At 46.5% G+C, this 17,519-nt stretch overlaps 1 protein-coding gene across 1 annotated transcript in view; it reads right to left on the reverse strand.

Annotated features, from left to right (window-relative positions):
• LOC125444288 overlaps positions 1 to 17,519 on the reverse strand; it is a 32,635-nt gene that overhangs the window by 5,487 nt on the left and 9,629 nt on the right. Inside the window, 4 exon segments of the mRNA XM_048516715.1 lie at positions 3,763 to 3,894; positions 11,788 to 11,906; positions 12,547 to 12,607; positions 13,324 to 13,412. Coding sequence (XP_048372672.1) covers positions 3,763 to 3,894; positions 11,788 to 11,906; positions 12,547 to 12,607; positions 13,324 to 13,412 — 401 coding nt within the window.

Genomic DNA, 17,519 nt, shown 5'->3' on the forward strand with positions numbered 1-17,519 from the left:
TATATAAAATGCTAAATACCACTGACTTATCAACAGAATTCAAAAAACTACCAAACCACACACATGAAATTTGGCACACCTGTTCCTTATATACTCCCCGTGCTCACTGCTAAGAAAGGATTTCCAAAATATTAACTTCCACTCAATTTATTACCTATTTACTGTATCTACTGCTCATCTCTGGGCCATCTGCGTTAACATCATTCTAAGGGCAAACCAACCGGCCAGTACACAGACATGTTAGCAATCGCACCATTCTAAGGAGTGACAGTTAAACACAACCAGCTTCATGCTGTCCTTCACCAAGGTGTGCCAAATGCACTCTAACACTGCCCTCTACAATGCATGTGAACTCTATCCCTTCTGCTGAAACTGCTACAGGGAGACTAGGGAATTAAACGATGAAAGTGCTTTTACACACTGCATTAGAAAAAGACAATAACTACAGGAAGCTGCTTGCAAAATATGCAAAAAGCAAAACTCCATCCAGTCCACATTGTACAGGCTGAAAGCAGGAATATGCTGCATGTCGCCCCCCCAAAAAGTTCACAAACAGGCTGCAAAGAAGTATGCTGAATGCCACCCCAACGTTAACAGACAGGGTTGTGAAAAAAGTACTCCTCCACTACAGCCAAATACTATCAAAATATATTACAAACCACACTATCACCTTGGACTACTAAACATTTTGTTGAGTTTTGCATATGGACATCAGGATTGATTACTGTGGAGACAAGTTTACTGCTTCTCGGCCTCCAATCACCCTGTGCTTGGTGTATGCGTGCTCTGAAGTGGCGGGATGAGTCCCCAAGGAATGTGCTGCAGTGGCAATATAGTCCAACTCCCTGCCCTCCAACCCTACCCTGAACCTCTTCACAGCCTTCTCACTCATCATCATCCAATTGCAGAACACATCCTTTCTCAAGCATCCCGAAAATATAACAGCTGCTTCCACATGACGTCTTTTTACTTGGAGCCCACCAAGTAAGGGAAAGAGAGGCAGCATAACACATTGCATTAGAAAAAAAGAAGACAACTACAGGAAGCTGCTGCAAAATATGCGAAAACAAACCCATCAGTCCACAGACAGGCTAAGGAAATATTCTGCATGTCACCCCAAAGTTCACAAACAGGCTGTGATGAAGTATGCGGAATGTCACCCCGAAATTCATAGACAGCCTGCAATGAAGTATGCGTAGCTAAGCACGAGTGCCCTGCTAGTATATAGTATAAGGGACAAGATCAGATTTGGTTTGGGGAGAGCGTGCTCTGGTCTTTTCTTGATAAAGATTGCTGAATTGTGAACTTCCGATTGGAACAGAGCAATGTATTTTATACCAAGAAGAAGATCCAGTGAGGGACAGCAAGCTCATGATAGACAGGATTGTAGGGAGAGCATTTTCTTTCAAAAGAGGTTTCTCCTTGTCCAGGAAGATACCAACTTAAAATGGTGTCCTGGGCTCACCCTGGATGCCGCACCCCCTACCCCCTACCATACCACACAGCTGTGACCCTGCCCTGTCTCACACATGCCATGGGAATGGCATACTATGGCAGTGAGGACTAGAAGCTTAAAGTTCACAAAGAAGTTGAAGTGGAACTAAGCATGAAAGAACTTTAAGAAGAGGAGAGAGATACATGACTTCCACAGGTGACAAACTGATGCTTAGTTTATGCAAGGAGAGCATTATTCTCAAAGGAAAAAGAAGAACAATGTCACCACCATTTGGACACTTGGAGGAATTAGGAATATGGAGAATAATTTTACTAATGGTGCTATACAGTGGACGCGAAGAAGAATCCGCATCGGAAAATAATTTCACCAGTCCCCACCCAGTTTTAGCCTCCACCTTAATGTCTGCTCTCCTTATGTGACATCACAGGCACCTCGAAGCAAGGCATCTCCTGGGCACCCCTGGAATCCTGCAGCTTCTCTCTGAATTGCTTTCCCCTTTTCCTCGGGCTGCAAAGTAGCGGGAGGAACAGCACAGTTGCCAGCCGTAACAAGCCTTCTAAACTCCAGCCTTTTATGGGGGGGGGGGGCTTTCAGCTTCTCTCTCCATTTTTTTCTCTTCTAGGGTCAGGGGTAGCAGGAACCTGCGGCTCTCCAGCTAGTTCAGGAACCAGCCATTCTATCAGCCCCACCAGCATGGCCAATTGGCCATGCTGACAGAGGCTGATGGGAATTGTAGTTCCTGAACATCTGGAGAGCCGCAGGTTCCCTACCCCTGCTCTAGGTGTATCCAAGCTTTAAATACACAAAAGTTTCTAAATACACAATGCATTCTTCTCCCTCCTGCTTGTTGTCTCCATTTGGAGAAAGGCAACCTAAAAGGGCTGAAGCAGAAACTAAGGCCCCTTCCACACACGCAAAATAATGCATTTTCAAACCACTTTCACAACTGTTTGAAAGTGGATTTTGCCATTCCGCACAGCTTCAAAGAGCACTGAAAGCAGTTTGAAAGTGTATTATTCTGTATGTGCGGAATGAGCCTAATACAATGGGGAAACAAATTCCTTGTGGAGGCAACTCTACAGTTGATCACTGGAACAGGGAAACTGGACCAAGTTGATGACTGATAAGTAATCAGAACCCAGAAGGGACTGAACATTGTTGTCGGTTTTCCCTTGGAGGAGTAGATCTTTTCTAATTGCTTTTACTATTGACTTCTGAAACCTAGTTTGTGAAAATAATGTTAGGTTTCAACTGTTTAATTTGGGTTTTAGTTCTTTTTTTTTTGATGAACCATTTTCATACTGCTTTATAATATATTGTCGAAGGCTTTCACGGCCGGAATCACTTGGGTGCTGTGTGGTTTCCGGGCTGTATGGCCGTGTTCTAGCAGCATTCTCTCCTGACGTTTCGCCTGCATCTGTGGCTGGCATCTTCAGAGGATCTGCTTTATAATATTCTTGATGCGAACTTTGTAAAGCTGCCTCATGAAGGATCTCAGTAGAGGGAACTTATACATATATGTTCATGGTTCTAGACTCACCTTCGGATGGTATTGAACAGAAGACCACATTGGCTCCCTGGCGAACTGGAGGAGGAGGAGAAACGAGACCGAACTCAATGGTTTGACTCACTCACCAGGATGTACATCAAGAGATTCCTGCCTTTCTTCCCAGTTGGGTTTTCAGCCTTTCAAAAAAAAAACCCAGTTCTTTCCATTCCTTACTTCAAATTCTCTCCTACGATCGGCCAGACCTCAATACCAGAGGTGCCACCGGGTCACAATCACCACCTTGCCCGAGTAACGCAGCTGTGTCGCTTTTATCTCCGCCGCTTTGGCCTCAGTGTCTCTTAATGAATAAAATCCCACAAAATCCATTTTCGTACACTTATAGACTTCTTGGGTGGATCATCAATGCAACTGCTTAATTGTTATGCGTTGGGAGGAGGGTTACCTGTGGCTACCTTTGCTGAGAATAGGATTGTGGAGCATAAAAGATGTTTGTTCCAGAACTGGGAGGAGGAGAAGAAGGATGGGAGGAATCTTTTTGGAAGCACCTATATTCACTGCAACTAATGGGTTCATAGCCAAAAGCCCTAAAGTGAAGGAGTGGCAGGCAGGAGATACAAAGAAAGCAAGTCTTGTTTGATTCCCCAACTGCCAGCCCGGCCAGCTGTTGAGTATTATTTACTGGCTAATATGAGAGGGATGGGCGGGCTGGTGGGCCCTCACTTTCCCTCTGTGCCTCTCCCACCCATTCACTCTTTACAAAAATCACTTCCTCAAGAAAGAAGCGGACCAGACTTACCTGGTCCACCATTGCCGCCGGGGGAAGTATTTCGCTAAGCCTCCTCCCTTCCCCTCTCCCGCCAGGCCGCTGTGCCACTGGGCTGCTCTGTGCAGGCGCTGGGAGGCGCAGCCCATTGGCTGTGGGGGCTAGCTGAAACGCAGGGTCCTGACGTCAGGCTAATTCCGTCAGCCACTACAATCACCTTTATAGGCTGGAAGGGCTACATGTCGGCCTTCTTTTGCCTAAGCCGTCAAGGTTTGCACATGTGGGACTGATTCTTGGCCAGGTTAGCTGCCTGCTAAATCCATTTTGGAAATCCACCCTATGAGGTTTGGGGTGGAGCAAGCCAGTGCTCTTACCGCCCAGGCGTGGGCTGAGCTGGCTTGCGCCCCACAGCGAATGGGGGGAGATTTTCAGGCAGCGGTCTACTGCCCATCTGATATTTCTTCCTCATTGCCGTTATTCTCATTTCCTCAAACACGCAGGTTTGAGGAATCCCTGGGTTTGGGGGACAGCCTTCTGGGCTGCCCACCGCAAGGATCAGACCCCATGCTGCGCCTTGCACTCGCTATTCTGTTAAGCCAATAAATTTATGGCAATGGCCAATTTTTATACCACAAATAAAGTGTTTTGTCTTTTGTAACTGTTGCCTTGTTTGGTTCATACTGCAAGCTATCTCTCCCTCTGGTAAGTAAAATGTTTGCCCCCATACCAGGAACGTCAGGAAAAAAAGGGGGGGTTCTCGAGTTCAAACCCCTCCCATTACATGCTTGAAACAACGCATGGACTGGGACAGCCGGAAAGCCCTCAATCACCAAACCCACCCGATAAAAAAATTTATACCTACGTCACTGCCCCTTACCATCAAATCAAATTCAATTACAGGCCTTTCCCCACTCACCGTTTGCTGCACACTACTCTTGCCAAGTAGCGCAGCGTCCAGCGGCACTCCCCACTACAGGGGCAGCCGCATAATGCAGCTACCCCGTTCTGCCGCCTTCAGCCTTCTCAGCGCACGTCATTTCTGGCGCTGCTGAAAACGGCGCCTTTTGATGACCCCCGCGCAGAGCTGCGGGGCAGCGTGTAAAGCCCGGGAACACAACCCTCATGCTGAAAAGGTCCACACCGGATGAAAATGACGTCATTTGTAAAAGTGGGGAAACGGCCTACATTTCTTCTCTGCTGGGCCCTCTCTGCTAGACTTTCCTTTGGTACAGGTGTAAAATTTCAATACTGGCATAATCCTTGGACAGTTGTTTTGTGAAAAAAAGGCAAGGGAATTAACTGAGGTGTAGGACGGGTCATTCCAGCCCCATACCACTCTTCTGCTTCCTTTTGGTGCCGAGATTGGGGAATCTTGAATGTCCTCACATCTGAACTCTCCCCAGTGGCCCCCTCCCTGGCTGCACTACTCATCGGCCGTCTCCGCCCCGCCACGGTAAGGGTTGGGCTTAATGACATGACGCCGACCCAATTTCTCTGGGACCGGCTCGGCATGAACGTGTCCCAGAACCTCCCGCCAGATCACTGCATTCGGCGCTGCGCCGCTACAGGTCGACACTACGCAGTTTTGCTCTCCGGCATCAAGCCACAACAGCCGAGGTTGGGACACGCCTCCTGCCCTGCGTGACTTCTCCAGAGCTGCTGGTGGCAGAGGGGTGTGTCCTGCCTCGGCGCCGCGAGGGGGGGTCGGAGAGCAGTGAAGTAACTTAATGGGACACGGGTGGAGGGAAGGAGCATTGGACCCCGCCAGCCGCCGCATCCGGAGACGGGCAGCAGCTCCAAGCCGCCGTTTGCCATAAACCCGGCGCTTTTGCCGTCACTCTGTGGCTGCCGCATTTTGCCCGTGTGGCAGCGTGGGCCAAGTGGGCGCTGGCCAGGGACGGGATATGGAAGTCATCGGGAGGTGGAGCCGCTGGTGAGAGGAGGGCACCTGTGGCTTCACAAACTGCCCATGATATTTCCTCCTTCCCCTTCTAAGGTGGGAACTCCCACTGCTATGTAAGAGCAGGTGGCCAGCTTCTGTGTCATCATCATAAGCATTGCCAGGACCCATCCTTTAGCACTGGGCAAGCAGATGCCCAGGGATGCCCAGTGGGAACTGGGCTTATTTACTGTGGGAGGTGGTGATGTGGACAGCAACCCAATTTCCCTGGCTACACCCATCTCCACCCCTGGGCTGGCTCTGATAGGTTCTGCTTTGGCTCCTACTGCCAGGCAGCCCCTGATTGGGTTCCTTGATCTCCAGACAACAGAAATTCTAGTTTCCCTGCAGGAAATGGCTTGCTTTGGAGGGTATCCTCTCTAGCATTAGTAATTCTCAGAGATCCATCCCTGCCAACAAAAAACCTGCCTTCCCAGCACTTCATATCCCACAGATGCAGCAGACTGCTAAATGATTTGTACCCATTGGTCTTAAACCTGGTTAGCATAAAGCAAAGGTGTGTTGCCACAATGAGGCCAAGCCAGATGTTCAAATGCTTTGCCATCAGCTGCACAATAGGGATGCTTCTGTAATATACCCCCCCACCCCACCACCCCAGAGAGAGGAGTTTGTTTCTCTGTCAGGAAACTCTTTGAGCACATGTTCTGTTCCCATTTTGTCCAAAATATTCTCTGCTCAGAGAGTAAGTGGCTGCTCCTGCTTATCCAAGACAAATGGCCCTGGCTTCCTGGTTTAACTATCGCAAGGTGACTCCTTTGGAACAGTGACGATCCTCTTATTGTGGAGAAGATGACTCAGTTTTTGTTACCGGTTCTGGCTCCATGAGTTATATATTTATGCATGATCAATTCTGAGTGCCTAATAAAGGTTTTGTTTGTTTATACACCCAAAGATCACCTGGAATTTTCCAACCTCCCTAGACTGCTTTTTCACTGCACAGTGTTGCTCTGATATCTGGCTTACCCTTCATACATGAAATCCTTTAGGCAGCAGAAACTGCCAGAGATCTGGAGAATCAGATTTTCCAAGATGCCCAAGAGTTCTGATCTGTAAATGGAAGCCTCATATTGTTATACCCTCATGTCCCCCCCACAACCCAATTCCATGTATTGTATTACTGAGAGCTAATCAAGCTGTCGCTAAATGGCAGGCTGTTGCTTCATATAAAATGAGGGAGGATACCGGCTGCATGATCATGACCTCTTCAGGATCTTCTTCTGCCTTCATCAATGTGTAGCACAAAATGAGAGTATTTGCAGATTACTTCTATTGTCTCGAACACACTGTAACATGTAAAACAATGTTTATTGTTCTAATTCCTGGTCAAAATGGGTTCTAGATGAGCCAATTCTATAGAAATCCTCTGACACCTATTTTAGAAAGAGATTCAATTCTGGAGTACAGGATTCTTCTTAAGACTTGTCCCTCATGTGGTTGATCTTTTCTGCCTTAGGGCGGAATAGCCTTGTAGGTTGCATTTTATACTTTGGAACTCTGCTTGGAAACCTGTCTAGAGCTGGAGGAAGAAGAAGAAGAAGAAGAAGAAGCAAGAAGAAGAAGAAGAAGAAGAAGAAGAAGAAGAAGCTAAAGAAGCCAGCCAAAGAAGAAGAAGAAGAAGAAGAAGAAGAAGAAGAAGAAGGAGGAGGAGGAGGAGGAGGAGGAGGAGAGGAGGAGTGAGGAGGAGAGGAGTGGAGGAGGAGCTTTGGATTTGAGATTTCCCCTTTCCTGTAGGGAGGACTTCAAAAGGGCTTACATACTTTCCTGCCCCTTCCCCCCTCACAACACCCACCCTAGAGGGAAGCGGGGCTGAGCATGAGTCTCCGAAAAGCTGGCCATGCTGACAGAGAGGCTGGGATGGGAATTGTAGTTCCTGAACATCTGAGAGAGCCAAGCAGGTTCCCTACCCCTGGACTAGCTCAAGATCACCCAGCTGCTGAGTGTGTGGGAGTGCAATGGCAGCTTCTAATTCTGAATTCTTGATAAGCTCCCACGGGTCAGGCGGCAGATGGAATCAAACTCGGTTCCTCCACCTGTTTCTTAACCCTACTAATGCCTCACCAGGCCCCTGATATTTTCTATTTCTTTTTATGCTTAATGTACCTTTAAAATTCCCAGCTGTTTCAGAGCATCTGAATAAAGAGGCTAAATCTTGGTGCCACACACATTGGTAAGGCACCTTTTTTCACAACTGTTCTCTTAGCTTTTTTACCCTGTTCTTTACTTGCAGCCCTATTGTCACTTTCTAGGTTTTATAGGCCCTGTGAGTTCTCACCTGCACCTGAGCTAGCCTCCAGAATCCACCTGGGCCTTCTTCCCAGTTTTCATTTCAGCCTCCAATTCACTGACTACCAGGGTTGAAACTAGTGCAGAAAAAGTTCCAGCATCAGGCAAGATACAGTGCCTAAGGTTTTATCTCTTCTGTGGTCCCCAAAACGTCCCAGCAATAAAAGAGTTCCAAGAGAAGAGGGATACTGCTCACTTTTAATGCTTCAGCTCCAAGTGAGATAAGATCATGAGGGTCTCAGATGCTGAATCTAGGTGGGGCAGGATTTCTCTAGTGAGTGGAATCTTAGGAATATCTGAGGGGCAGAATTCTGACATTCTGTGTTTGTATTCAGGCCCTAATGTTCTTTCTGTGGCTGTCAATGTTAAGATGCAGTAGAAGTATGGCTGCAAATTGCAGCATGGGAGATCTAGAGGAAGTCCTTGGGGAGGGACAAACTTGGGGAGGGAGGGAGAGGCCTGAGTGAGGATGCTTCTCTTAGTTGTCAGAGATATGAAAGTCCAAGAGCATCCACCTTCTGGTATACACTCTAGGGCTTCTGTTTTCTCCTATACACTGGTCTGTGTAGCATCCAGGATGTCAAGCCAACTTAGACCTGCAACCCAGTCCAAGCCATTTATCAGCAGCAGCACCGGCCCTCTCAGCCTCTGGCCACAATACACTCTAATAAGGCTCTGATAACTCTTTGAGTTCCCTTGTGAGCTGCTGCCCTCTGGATTCAGTGTGACTGACGGCATTCCTTTCCTAACAAAGTAAAGCTAAGCATACTATGCATGCTAAAAATCAAAAATGTTTAAATTCTTTTGGCTTAAAAACTTGTGGAATTCAAGGAACATGACAAAATATTTCCCAAAATGGATGAGCCCATGAGAAGCCGCCTTCTTCCTAGAAATGAACTGGGGCTTCCATGATGACTCCACAAACTTTTGGCCACACTATATAAACTATACACTCCTTATCACTTATTTCTCTATATAAGGACAGAACATCCTAGTTTTCAGTAATCTCAGTTTTTGGGGGAAGTAACAACTCCTTGATTTCCCGCACAAGAAAAAGCAGTAGCAAAATCTGTATCCTTCAAAAAAAAGATTATTGAGTTTCCTCCCCTGCCCCCCAGCTGTGTGGAATAATCATCACTTGAGGACCAGTACAACAACGTAAATCTTTCCCCAAACCATCTTCTCTCTGGACTGCGTAAACAGAACAGTGGTGGACTCACACCCCGATCCCAGAGGGCACAGGTGGCGAGCCGCAGAGGCGCACCAACGTTCCTCAACACTGTGCCATGTTCAGGGGCCTTCCAGGCAGCACAGAGAGCCAGGGCAGCAAATGCTAGAAACTCCCCGGCCAGCTGAAATCTACCCCCCACAGCCTGTAAAATGGATCTTATGGCACCCAAAATGGGGATTCGAGGCCGCAGAACAGGTGATCTCTTTCACGCCAGCCGCATCTCTATCATTGGTTATCTTACTCCATCTATATGTATTTATCTTGAGGTTATCCTTTCTTTGCTTTTAAAATTTCACGCTTGCATGTAAGTGCGTTTTGTTGCTTTTGTTCTATTTAAGCGAATAAAAGGCTTTGGCTCGTTTTGCAATAAAGACGACAAACTATTCTAAATGAATGGAGTCTGGAGGAGAAGAAGAAGAAGAAGAAGAAGAAGAAGAAGAAGAAGAAATAATAGCTGAAGAAGAAGAAGGAAGAAGGAAGAAGAAGGAAGAAGGAAGTTCATTCTCGTTCACCAAATGACAAGAAACACCCTCATACCACCATATGCCCATAAACAGCTTTTGTTAGCACAACTTAAAACTGCAAGTCTAGATTTTATCGAGGAAATATTCTGCACCTAGAAGGGTCTGGGAATACGGTTGCCCATTTTCCCTGCCAGGAGTGAGTAGATCTTTTTTCAAATCACTATTGAGTTCTCCCATCTATTTTGCAGTACCTAGTTCTAGGTTTTAATCGTTTCAATTGGGGTACAAGTTTGTGTTTTTTAATGAACTATTTTCTGGATGCTTTGGCATGCTCTTAAGGTGAACTTTGTGTTTTCGCTCTAGAAGAGCTCATCATATCCCCCCTTTCTTCCTCCTTGTGAGAGACTCAGGCGGGTTAATAGTCTCCTTGCAGGTTCTCTTCCCCTCACATAACAGTATTTCTTCTTCCAAGAAACGGGTCCGTTTCCACGACACCCCTACTCTGAACACACGGTATTCTCTGTCACCCTTCACTGTTAACATCTCATTTCTCTGGCATGGGCGATAATAAGATACGCAACGCAGCCCTCTGCAATCTCAATTTTCGGGGTTAACAAATCACGGGAGCCTAGTACAAGAACAAGCAACAGTGAAACTTTTATCAGTTTTTTTGAAATAATAATGATGATTGCTTTCTCCCCAGCCCCAACCTGGGTTTTACAAGAATGGTTATTTCTGCAGTTCCTTTGTTTTGAGCGCAGCCAGCTGCCCCATTCAGAGGGGCTTCCCAAGCAGCTACACAGAGGCAGGCAGCAAATTCCAGAAGCTTCCCGCTGGGACCAGCTGAGAAGCCTCTCCAGTGAGGCCTCAAAATGCGACTTATGGCACCCAAAGGCTGGCAGCCGTGAGGGGCTACGCAACAGGTGATCTTTTTTTGAATGCCAGCTGCGTCCTTATTTCTATTGCCATTATCTTTTACTCCATCTATATACTTTTTATTTCTTTTCAGCAAAAAGCCTTTGGCTATAAAACCCCATTCATCGCCGGCTACGAGGGAGTTTGTTGGGTGACATACTGGCCCAGTCGCGTGATCCTCTCAGCAGCCTCAATTCTGGTTAGAGACCTCAAAGCGCGAAATACCAGTGGAGGGAGAAGTAATGGCAAACCACCTCCTGTAGAATCTCTGAAAACCCTCCACGCATAAGTCAGCTTTGACTTTGACGGACCAACAATAGCAACTAAAAGTTCCTGGCGTTGGGGTATGGAGGACCTGTCTTTCTTCCCATGAAATATCCTGCACCGCGAAGGACAATGTAGATCATAAGTTCTGTGTGGATAATAATCACTCTTACCAGTTGACTCGGACTCCATATTTGCTCTCATCTATGGCCAGAGTTTTGGTCATTGCAATAATCGCACCCCTGCAAAAGGGAAAACAATAACAACAAGTATGGTTAAGCCAACTGACTGTATAAATAACTTTCGAGTACAAGTCTGATATGCATAAAAGTGAAATAGTGGTTTCTTAAAGTTAATACATGGACGTGGAAATAATGCCTGCAATCCAGGAAGCTCATTAAGTTTCCACTAAAACAGAGGCTGGTTATTTTTTCTTAAGGCCTCTTGGAAGTTCCCTGCTGAAGGCAAGACAAGAAGGAATGATATAGAGCCAGATCTTCTCACCCATCAACACTTGACTTTCAGTCCCTGAAACATCACTATCCCTGGAAGACCTGCTTCTAACGTGCAAAGGAACTGAGAAGACCCCGCAGTGGACAGGCGAGTGGTCAGCTAGAGAGGGCTAAATTTAGTGACCCTCCATCCTTTTGTGGTCACCTCTTGTTTCGTCCTTAGATCCTTTGAGGGTCTGAATGCTGTCCAGTATGTTGAGGGTGCTTAATGTCTGGATCTTCGCCCAGTCCCTCAATGAGTCACTCTCTAGGTTGCTGGAATCTTTCTTTCCTCTTCTCTTTCTCTCTGTGCTAGCAACTGCTTAGATAACGTAGAGTGGGCCAGTTTCCCCACTCCCAGGGATCCCCCCTATGCACTTAGCTGCCAGCATCCCTAGCGCTTGGCGCCCGAAGTCTGCCCACGACCTTGCACATTGCAAAAGGTGTTACCTTTACAATAGCGCCAGGGATGCTGCGATGCTGAGGGGGCGTGAGCAGCGGCAGCGTCCGGGCGGCTAAGGCGTTGTCATCACACGCCCCTGTCCGTGGGAGTGCCCGGGGACCCCATGCTACTTTGAAAGAGAGGTAAGCCTTGAGAACTTAAGGTAAGTGGGGAAAGGCACCTCTGGCCATCCCCAGGGAAGGGTTAGGGTTAGGGTTAGGGTTAGGGTTAGGGACTTTTGCTTTCCTCCACTTTTCCTGCTTTTACTTTACTTACTAAGGGGCAGGAATGGAAGGGGGCAATAGAGGGAATAAAGCTAAGGGTTTTGGGGCTCAGTGTTCATTTCCGTAAAGGCTTCTGGTTGATGAAATCCAGAGTCTGCCATTGAATGGGATTGCAGACCTGACAAAAAAACACGAACTTCTTCTTGCTAGCAAGGTAGCAGCCTGCTACCTTTCCCCACTTTTCTATCCTAAATGTCGCTTCTTCATAAACATTTACCTCGTCATCCGCTTTTAATCCAGTGTTTTAGCTCCTTCTCTGTGCAGTCAATGTTAGTTTCATTGCACCTGCTATTATTTTTTATAGCTTGGAACTTTTCAAAAACTTCTATCCTGCTATTCAGTTGATACTATTAAAGACACACGCGGGTAGAAAGCTTTCAGGGGAAAAAAAAATTGAAACAATCATTTCATTAAGTGGGGTCAGTGATTTCACATATCTTGCATGGAGAATATGACATTCTTGGGTCCTTCGCCCAATCATACCAGTAATACTGGCCATGTTGATGATGTTTCCTCTCGTTTCCCGTAAGTAGGGCAGCGCATACTGTGCACAGAACACAAAGAAGAAGAAGAGTAGAAGAGTCTGGATTTATATCCCCCCTTTCTCTCCTGCAGGAGACTCAAAGGGGGTTACAATCTCCTTGCCTTTCCACTGCTTTTACAACAGTTAACACCCTGTGTGAAGTGGGTGGAGCTGAGAGAGTCTCCAAGAAGCTGCATGAAGCTTGCAAAGGTCACCCAGCTGGTGTGTGTGGGAGTGTGCAAGGCTAATCTGAATTCCCCAGATAAGCCTCCACACGCTTCAGGCAGCAGAGCCGAGGAGGAATCAAACCCGGTTTCTCCAGATTACATACACCCATGAGCTCTCTCACCAGCCTCCTACGCCACTGCTGCTCCCAAAGAGAAAAAATGTGCTGGATCTCAAAACAGAAATTGATGAAGCTGCCAAATGTTGGAGTCAGACTATTATGTTAACACAGCTAGCTTAGAATTGCCAGTTGACAGAGACCCTTTAAAACACAGCAAAGTAAGAAAATCCTGCAGCTGGAGATATGGTAAGGTCCCAAAGGAGATCCCTCAGTTGTTGAGCCATAGACCTTGCACATCCGTTTGATTTGGGCTGAAGAAATACAGGTAAAGCATTGTACCTCTCAATCATATACCATTCCAAGAATTTTTTCTACTTGATGCCCTCAACTCTGGATGAAGCCAGCTGCCCCCAGGGAAAAGGGAAACTCCTTGCAAGTTAGAAACACTCACCTTTGATGCTAACAAAATACTCAGAGTGTTGAATTCCATGGCGTTGCGGGCATCTTGGGCAGTCACATCATCTATCTTGTCAATTTTAGCTGTTTGCAAGAGGATATCAAATGGGAGTGTATTTCACAGAGGCAAAAGCCACAAAGAGCAAAAGATCCCATCACTACACCCTGGAACAGTAAAGTCCACAAGCTAACTAATCTTGACGTGAAGAAGACCTTCCTTGGGAAAGTGTTAGTGTGGGAGACGTGTGGTTTCACAGAAGGGAGTCCTACGACCTTCATAGAAACACGGCATATGATAAAGGCACTGTCATTTCTTTCCTTCATTGGTAAACAGCCACCTGGGAAGCTGTAGTTCCTAGAACTGATGGTTGGACAACTTCATTCTGTCTACTGAATACACAAGAAACACCCTCACAACCCTCATATGCTAATACAGGGCTTTTGTTGTTGCTAATCCCACCTAAATCGTTCTGGCACTCTCTTACATCCTCCAGCGCCAGTTCCACCACTCAAGCAGTCCAGGGGCAATCTTATAGCGTGCCCAGAGCGGCCGCAATCAACCTCTGCAGGTACAGGAATGAAAAGAGCTCTACGTTGGGATTAATATTAATGATAGTCCAGGGATTTTCAGAATGTTCCAGGCCGGCCTACAAGGTTGACTCCGCACCATCATTAACTCGCCCTTGTCACAATTTGTTCCGAGAGGAGCTGGATGAGCAAAGAACTGGTGGAGGCAAGGTAGGGAAAGGAGCCACAAGGAAGAGAGGAGAGGATAAACCAAAGAAGGAGGTCCATACGTGGCAGAGAGGCAGGATCGGATTTGGCTCGGGGAGAGCGTGCTCTAGCCTTTTATTGATGGAGATTGCTGTATTGTGAACAGCTTCCTTTTGGAATAGAGCATTTTTTCATTAACTATGGCCCTTCAGGGATGTTGACAGACTACAATTCCTACGAGCCCCACCATACTCTGGCTATGCTGGCAGGGCTGATGCAATTGTAGTCCATGAACATCTGGATGGGCCATAGTTTGAAGACCCCTTCTGCACAGAGCGATGGTACTAAGAAGAAGATCCAGTGAGGGACAGGCAAGATCCAGCTAGACAGGGTTGTAGGGGGATCACCTTCTTTCTAAAGAGGCTTCTCTTTGTCCAGGACTGCATATCAACCTGAAATAAGTTCCCTGGGCTTCCACCCCATGCTAAACCACCCCACCCACCAGAGCTGCTGGCTGCTACCTCCCTGCCGCACATCAGCCATGGGAATAGCATACTATGACAGTGAAGACTAGAAGCTTACAGTTCACAGAGAAGTTAAGTGGAACTAAATGCAAGAACATAAGCAAAGGAGAGAGGTGAGCAACTTTAAGTGGTGACAAACTCCATGCTTTAGTTTAAGGGAGCAGAGCATTATTCAAGACTAAAAACCCAGAAGAAAAGTGTCACCGCCACTGGATACCGGAGAATTAGAACAAGTGGGAGACAATTTTAAATAATGGCTATAGTGATGCTAAAGAAGAACCCCCAGGGATGTACGAGTCCCCAGCCAGTTTTAGCCTTTACCTTATTGCCTGTCTCCTTTTGCGGATATCACAGGACTTTCGCGCCGGGGCCCTCCCCTGGGCAACCTTGAATTCTGTGAGTTCTCTCTGAATTGTTTGTCCCTTTTCCGCTGGGTAGTGGAAGTAACGTGTTTAGTTGTTAGCCAAACAAGCCTTCAATCCCCACCTTTTTTCTGAAGTGCTTTCAGCCTAGTTCCTCCATTTTCCTCTCTGGCTGTGTCCAAGCTCTAAATACACAAAAAAGTTTCTAAATACAATAAGGGATTTGGTTAAATGCATTGAAAATCTATTCTTCTCCCTCTTGCTCGTTTTCTCCATTTGGAGAAAAAGGCAAACTAAAAGGGCTGCAACAGAACCTAATACAGTCTTGTTTCTAGTGTAAACAATTTCAGGAGTAGTAACTCCGCCCCTCGAAGCGTCTACCAGGAACAGGGGAAGTGGATGAAATTGATGACCGATAAGTATTCAGAACCCAGAAGAGACTGAACATTGTTGTCTATTTTTCCCAGGAGGAGTAGATCTTTTCAAATTGCTTTTACTATTGAGTTCTGACATCTATTTTGTGAGAATAATTTTAGGTTGTAATTGTTTAATTGGGTTTTAGTGTGTTTCTCAGTGAACCATTTTTGTGCTTCTTCATAATATTCTTAATGTGAACTTTGTAAAATTGCCTTTGTGAAGGATCTCGTAGTAGAGGTAACTCCATACATATATATATTTTACCAGGACAGAGTCCCAAGTCAGGGTGGCGTGAGCCACGCTAGTTCTAGGGATTCTCACCCTTCTTATGGTATTGCAATTGTAGCGACCAATGCCGCCTCTAAGGAATCTGGAGCATGGGAAGAGTATGAGCGGCATGCAAATGCAGGAACCCACCTGCTTTAATTCGCCTCTGCAAGGATGGCCACTTGGCAGGTCCTCTGCCTTTCCTCCTGGTTACCCGGTCTTTCAGAAAAACAACTCATCCCTGCTCTTCCTTCATCCTCACCAGCTCTCAACATGGCCAGACCACATGCCTGCGGTGCCACGGGTCACCATCACCACCACCAAGTAACGAGCGCCGCCGTCCCTGCCATGTCTGCTGTTTGCCTCTGTATCCCTTAATGAATAAAATCCCTGAAATCCATTGTATATATAGACTCTTGGGTGGAGCAATGCAACTGCTTAATTGTTGTGTTGGGAGGAGAGTTTGTGGCTACCTTGTTAAGACTAGATTGTGGAGCATAAAAGTTGTTTGTTCCAGAACTGGGAGAAGAAGGATGGGAGGAATATTTTTAGAAGCACTTATGGCCCACTGAAACCCGGTTAAGGTTCAGAGCCAAATGCCCAAAAGCGGAAGAAGCGGCAGGCGGGTGAGACAAAGCAGAGCAAGTGCCCCCGGCGGATTCCCCATTCATGATCTTGATGCTGAGGATATTTGTTCTAATACAAGAGGGGTGGGAGGGCTGGTGTGGGGTGAGAGGCCCTGGCCACACCCATTTCCATCCCTGGACTCTGATAGGTGCCGTGTTTGGTTCCCATGCCAGGCAGCCCCTGATTGGTTCAGATCTCCAGACAACAGAGATTAGTTTCCCTGGAAAAAATGGCTGCTTTGGAGGATTTCCTCTTTGGCATTATATCCCACTGGGTATCCATCCTCTCAACTAAAACCTGCCTTCCTAGATTTATATATCCTGATCACTTCCAGAATTTCCCAATCTCCCTAAACAATTTAACTGCACAGTCGCCTGATATCTATTAATCCATTCATGTAATTTCTTGATTTAGGCAGCAGAAACTGCCAGAGATCTTGAGAATGAGATTTTCCAAGATGCCCAAGAGTTCCTATCTAAGTGGAAGCCCATATTGTTATACCTCAGGTCCCCCACATCCCATTCCACATTGTATTACTGAAAGCTAACTGCTCTTGAATGGTAGGTTATGGTGTCATAAGATGAAGGAGGAGACGACTGCATGGCCATGCCCCCTTGTATCATCATCTTCTTCTTCTTCTTCTTCTTCTTCTTCTTCTTCTTCTTCTTCTTCTTCTTCTTCTTCTTCTTCTTCTTCTTCTTCTTCTTCTTCTTCTTCTTCTTCTTCTTCTTCTTCTTCTTCTTCTTCTCAAGTATCTGAGGGCGAAACATACAATTTATTCTGCTGGATCAGATCAGAGTCCATCTAGGTCCAGCACTCTGCTAATACTGCAGTGGGCTCCACCAGGTGCTCTTTTGGGAGCTCACATGGCGGATGCCGTGAAAGTAATGAAAGCCTGCTGCCGCTGCTGCACCCCAGCACCTTATTCAAGCGGAAGGTGATTTGCAACTTCAGATCAAGGAGGATCAAGATTGGTAGCTTATAGACCTATTTCTCCTCCATAAACGTAACCAAGCCCCTTTTAAAGCTATCCAGGTTAGTGGCGGTTTTCACCTCCTGTGGCAAGTATATTATTCCAAACACCAATCACACGTTGGCGTGGAATAGCGTTTCCTTTTATTAGTCCTAATTCTCTCCCCCCCAGCAGCATTTTCAATGGATTTCGCCTAGTTCTAGTATTATTGCAAGAGTGAAAAATTTCTCCTCTGTCAACATTTTCTACCCTACATGCATAATTTTATATTCTTTAATCATATTCCCCCTCAGATCGCCTCCTCTCC

This window comes from Sphaerodactylus townsendi, linkage group LG15 (genome assembly GCF_021028975.2).
Source record: "Sphaerodactylus townsendi isolate TG3544 linkage group LG15, MPM_Stown_v2.3, whole genome shotgun sequence".
Lineage (NCBI taxonomy): Eukaryota > Metazoa > Chordata > Lepidosauria > Squamata > Sphaerodactylidae > Sphaerodactylus > Sphaerodactylus townsendi.